We start from the raw sequence: 5,915 nt of genomic DNA on the forward strand, positions 1-5,915 counted from the left end.
GTATTCTACCAAAAGAATTGCACCATAATGTTTTTATTAAAAGTTTTAATATTGCCTATAAAACCAGAGGGAAGGCAGTTGACTGATGACTGATAGTAAGTTTAGAAAAACTGTACACACACAAAAAAAGAGGGCCTAAGAGAGTAAATAGTTTTGTCTTAAAGTAAAAATGTCTGGTTCCACCAGAACATGAAAGGAGTTAATAACAACTAAACTTGAGGGTATGTAGTAAATCACAGAAGGCTTGGGGCAAGTGACTTTTATTTGCTTTGGTTTATGGCTATGAAAGAAAACAATGAAATATGTTGAAAATTTGACCATATTAGATCAGTTTCGATGGATTTATTCACAAGAAGGGAAAAAAGACTAATAAATCTTTTCCTGTAAAATGCTTCTTTTCAAATGAGTCATAGTATTTAAGGAAGGAAGACTAAAGCCCTGTGTCATGGCAAATCTATATTGGTGATCCACTCAAGTAAATGTTGACTATTATGTAAACTAAAAGACACTGGTATTAAAAAATCTTCTTTCTCTCACTGACCACGCGTCCCACCCAGCCAATCGTCCCGGCTGCGCCTCGGGCCAAGGTTTCAACAGACCTCACCAAAATGCCATCTCAAATGGAACATGCCATGGAAACCATGATGTTCACATTTCACAAGTTTGCTGGTGAAAAAGGCTACTTAACAAAGGAGGACCTGCGAGTACTCATGGAAAAGGAGTTCCCTGGATTTTTGGAAAATCAGAAAGACCCTCTGGTCGTGGACAAAATAATGAAGGACCTCGACCAGTGCCGAGATGGCAAAGTGGGCTTCCAGAGCTTCTCGCTAATCGCAGGGCTCACCATTGCATGCAATGACTATTTTGTAGTACACATGAAGCAGAAGGGAAAGAAATAGGCGATATTGAGCACCACTCCTACCCAATGAGAGTTCTTCCGAAGGGTCTCTTAAGGAATCTGTCACACAGCTTCCCTCTGTATAAAGGATTCCATTGGCAGTTGGGGACCCTCAGAAAATTTACAAATAAAATCCAACCCCCATTTGAGAAGCAGAGAAAGAAAAGTCAGATAAGCTTTTGATTTTTATATTGTTTGCATCCTCTTGCCCTCAATAAACAAATTCCTTTTTTAGTTCCTCAAAAAAAAAAAAAATTCTTTCTCTCTGTTCAAAAAGACAAAGTTTTCTTAGATTAATTGATCTGCTGTTAAGACAAGAAAGTAAATGGTTTTCTTTTTGCCTTCCCAGAGAAACCAGTTTCTAGGTTTTGTTTTATCAGATCTTAAACATCTGTAAACGTATTTAGGCATGTGCTTTAAAAACTTAGATTTTAGCAATTGTCAACAAGATTTAAATTGTAAATGAGATCTCTTTGACTCATAAAGCTTTTCCTTGGTATGTTAAGTTACTCAGGAAGTACTGCTAAACCAATGATAAATCTTAGGTTACATTTGGGTAACTACTATAACTATTATAGAGATTATATGCATTTCCTAAAGTTTTAACCTTTTGATAAGGTCATCACTTGCTATTGTAATTATTGAAATGTTATGTGTCCCAGAAGTAACCTGATTTTCTTGCCAGTTAAATTGTAAACTCTCATCTCCTCAACTCTTTAACCATATCTATTCTGAGATTTTGTCACTTCTAATTGTTTTAATTCTCTTATAAAATGAGTTTTACCTTAAAGAAGATTCATATAAAGGATATTCAGGACAAATACAGGTATTTGATATGTTAAAAATCCTAGAACTTCAGGTAAGAATTTCCAGAACTAAGTAAAAGCTGCATTCAGACTAAACCAGAATTAGTAACATGGGACTAAATGAACTAAAAGATTATAATTTTGTATCTGTTATTTTAATCATTGCTGGTTCTCTAATGTTTACTCTTCCAGACTAAGGGAACTTTTTTCTTAAGATGTCTGTGACTTACAGAAATGTAAAAATATTCATTTGTAAACAAACCAAAGCATTCAACTTTTCTCTCTATCTAAACCCTCTGAAACTCAGAAAGGTCTCAGCAAGTATTCTTTCTTCCATGGAAATCAGTCATTTGCATAAGTTCAATAAGAATCTGTTCTCCTTATAACAGGACACCATTGGAAACACCTGTTATTTTACCGAGGCTTTGACTGAAATGTCATATTTGAGAAAGACATGCATAAACTCAGATATGACCAGACAGCTTTAAGAAACTAAGGTAGACTTTATAAAACCTGGAGCCATAAAGCCCTTTGGAACTGTTGGCCTGATACCTTGCTTACAGAGTTCCCAGCAGCCTCACCAGGTGAGTAAAGAATGTCACTTCCTGGCAGGTGCAGGAACCTCAGGATACATTGGGGACCTTAGGAAGAGGAAATTGCCCAAATTGGTATTGCAGGCATGTCTGATGACAAGTATGTGGCTTGGCTGCTGGCTTGGAGAGGCTATTACAAGTTCAACCTAGAGATTCCTTATAAGGAGTTCCAGCAAAGCAGATTCTAAAAGATCTATATGATCACTCACTGTTTTTGCTGAGCTTATGTAAATAATTAGGCCAAGTTTGTTATAACTGGACTTGTTTTTCAAATAAATTAGTCCTGATTTGGCTATCTCTGGAAATGAGGGCTATTTTAGAGAGAAAAATTATGGTTTAGTAACACATCTTTATGGATATTAAGTTCTAGATTTTGTTGTCTTTAAATGTTTGTTTACCTAAACTAGACAACTTGAGGTAAACTTCAAAGAAGTTGCATAGCTTCTTTGTTAGCTATTCATAGTTGAATAGCTCATTTAGACAATCTTGCCTAATATTCTGTAGGGATAATAACAGAACCCATTGGACACAAATATATGTTAGCTTTTATGGATACCTTTTCAGGCTGGGTAGAGACTTTTTCTGCCAAACATGAGACGGCAGGAATGGTAGCCAAAAGCTGCTAGAAAAAATAATTCTTAAGTTTGGGTTGCCTTTTGCAATCAGTTCAAACAACAGCCCTGCATTTGTGAGGGCATTAGCCACACAGGCATTAGCCAAGGCCATGGGCACTATTTAAAAACTACATTGTGCCTACCAGCCCCAGAACTCCAGATAAAAAACAAAACAAAACTTAACCAGACTCTTAAAGAGACCTTGACAAAGTTAATTCTGGAGACTGGTGGTGGATGGGTGGATCTTCTTCCCTTCACCCTCCTTAGGGCGCGATGTACATCCTACTTAAACAAGGTTACCCCATGTGAAATAAAGTTCGAGAGACCCCCTCCACTCTGCCCATGGCCACAAGAAGTTGCCCTAGTGGAAATGACTGATCAGTCTGTACTTCAGTCACTGCAGGTGCTACAGGCTGTCTTAAAAAGAGCTGACACAGGGATCCAAGCTGCCTACCCTGAGATGGAGATGGAGGTGGAACCACATCCTTACCAACCCGAAGACATGGTTTGGATACACCACCACCAAGTGGGGAACTTGAAGTCTTGCTGGAAGGGACCATTCACTGGAATCCTGACCACCCCCAGGGCAGTAAAAGTAGAAGGCATCAGGGCCTGGATTCACATGTGTCACATCAAATAAGCCAAAAGCAAGGACACCCCCAGAAACGGGAGCCACTGCCAGTGGACCCCACCAACTGTGGACTAAAACCAAGACCCAAAAGGATTTCATAACTTGGTCACTTTTAACCCTGCTCCTACACAGCAGCAGCTAGGGGACACTTCATCAGCCTAAAATAGCCCAGTGGAAAATCCAAAAGACAGCATATGGAACAACACTCAAGGTTAACCACACCTCAGATCAGCCTGTTTTCACCCTTGAGAACTGGCTGAAAAGTCAAGGAATTAACTAATCTCCAAAGAAAAGGGGGGAATGTTAGGGCCTATTTAATGTTAAAACCCATTTAACTATTAGGGCCTGCTTAGCCAGAGCGACTCCATATTGTCTAGGTAACCATATTGTTGTTTACATCCACGGACTTAATTCCAGGAATAAATGCCCCAGTAGTTCCTGGTATTGGTTCTGGGTATTGATTACGGGAGTAAACCCCCTAACAATAGAAGCCACGTACTTGAGGTCTGCTGTTACACTCTATAAAACCAGCCTATGAGATCAGGATGGGGTTGTTTTCTTTGGAGGCGGCCCTGGCTGGTCAGTCTGACTTCCAACGCTTGGCATAGAATAAAGCTTTGCATAACTTTCACTTTGTCTCAGTCTCGTTCCTTTGATAATGGACCCAATCTAGAGTAACTTTTGCACCCATTTCGATAGAAAGAGTGGAAAGGAAATTCCAGCATGTGGAAGTTGATGTGGTATTGGCTTCTGCACAACACAGATGCCATTTTTGGCAGGAAATCAAGTGGGAGAGAATTCTCTTAAAATAGGTTAACTGGTTATTTTCAATGCCATTCAGGCAAATAAGAATTATTTCTCCCTACAGATATATTTTTTCATTTTATTACTTTAGTTACAATAGTCCTATAGCTACGTATCCTCATGTGTGTCTGATGTATTAGGAATTATCCATCTTTTGTGAGTTTATCACATCTTCAGATGTCACAAAGAGGACAATGGGAAGCAAGAACAGCAGAATAATTGTAATGCTTTCAATGGCTCAGTGTTTTGTATTTATTTGCATATAACTTTGTAAAAACATGTTACCTGTTTTTTTCTCCCATTTTCTGCAGTAGAATTTATTTTTCACCTGTTGAGTCATCAACCAGTGACAGTGAATCCTACATGGTAGCACATTAAATAATAATGCATTAAAATGAAAATTTGTTGACCCTGAGCTTGGCAGATGTTCTTCATTTCCCACACAGAACTGATGTTGACTTAAGAAGAATTTAGCTTGTTTCTGTTGGACACACTAAGTCTCAAAAAACAAGAAACAATGATGGTCATATAAATCAAACATTTTTAAAGTAATAAAAGTAACAATTAAAAAGAGTATGTCAAGAAGGAATCTTTGCAAATAGTAATGGGGGCAATTTTAGTATATATGCTACTTAAGTGAGCACAACAAATGGTAATGGGGCAGAGGAAAGCATTCAAACCTGTTACTGTGTGAACAGGGGCAACATAACAGCCCTACCAGGCAGTGTTTTGGGTCTAGGTGAGGTGACAGAGTGTAACTGTGGTGGCCCCATCTCTTCAGGTGAAGGTAGGCAGGCAGCCATTGTTCTATTGAGAAGTGGTAAAGAAAGGACCAGGAAGGAGTCAGTGGGTTGCATTCTAGCAGAAAGGTTGGGATATGGACAAATCTGGACAAAGAAGGAGGCAAAGTTGGGCAAGAATTCATAGCCTGGGTTAAGTCAAAGGCTTGCAGTCTTGAAGTTGTAATGAATAATAAAGCAGATATAGTGGAAATAATGGAGGAGTAGCACTATAGGTGAGGTCAACATGGTTAGAGGGAGGTATGAGTCAATTTAGAGCCTCAAAGGTGACACAGTTCTAAGTGGTGGTAATTGTTAGGCATTTTTATGGGCATGAAAAGGAAAGAGCAAAGGGCATGGAAATAGGATATTAAGGTACTGAGAAGCTAGCTTGTTGGGTGGTTGGCCTCATGCATACTCAAAACACCCAGGATGATGGATAGGGTTGGAGTGAAGAGAAGGTTCTGAGCCATGTGTCTCAGGCTGAGTTGAACCAGGAGGTGGTATAGATGGATGACAAGAATCTAAAAGGGATGAAGGCTTTCACATGAGGTTGGGGAGGTGTGACTGAGATAAGAGCAGGGTCAGGAAAGACTCCAGCATGTCCCTGCCCCCGAGGCTTATGGGACATTGGAGCATTAGCAGGAATGATTCAAGAAGCTCCTAGTGGATGTAGAAGGAAGGAGAGGAGTTAAGATGACAGAGGAGTAGGGGGACCCTAATCTTGTCCCATCCCTTAAACACAGCTAGATGAATATGAAATCATTCAGAACACCCAAGAAATTGATCT

General features: G+C 39.3%; 1 protein-coding gene across 1 annotated transcript; it reads left to right on the forward strand.

Moving 5' to 3' along the window:
• The first annotated feature begins 533 nt into the window (after nt 1-533).
• On the forward strand, nt 534-1,132 carry LOC131828067 (protein S100-A10-like). The gene has a single exon (XM_059168923.1). It carries the CDS (start codon nt 609-611, stop codon nt 897-899), a length of 291 nt encoding a protein of 96 aa, XP_059024906.1. The 5' UTR covers nt 534-608; the 3' UTR covers nt 900-1,132.
• The last annotated feature ends 4,783 nt before the right edge of the window (nt 1,133-5,915 follow it).

The sequence above is a fragment of the Mustela lutreola genome, chromosome 3 (genome assembly GCF_030435805.1).
Source record: "Mustela lutreola isolate mMusLut2 chromosome 3, mMusLut2.pri, whole genome shotgun sequence".
Classification (NCBI taxonomy): Eukaryota; Metazoa; Chordata; class Mammalia; order Carnivora; family Mustelidae; genus Mustela; species Mustela lutreola.

Excerpts from the sequence above, each read along its gene's own strand:
- LOC131828067 (XM_059168923.1), top strand. The coding sequence starts at position 609 with ATGCCATCTCAAATGGAACATGCCATGGAAACCATGATGTTCACATTT.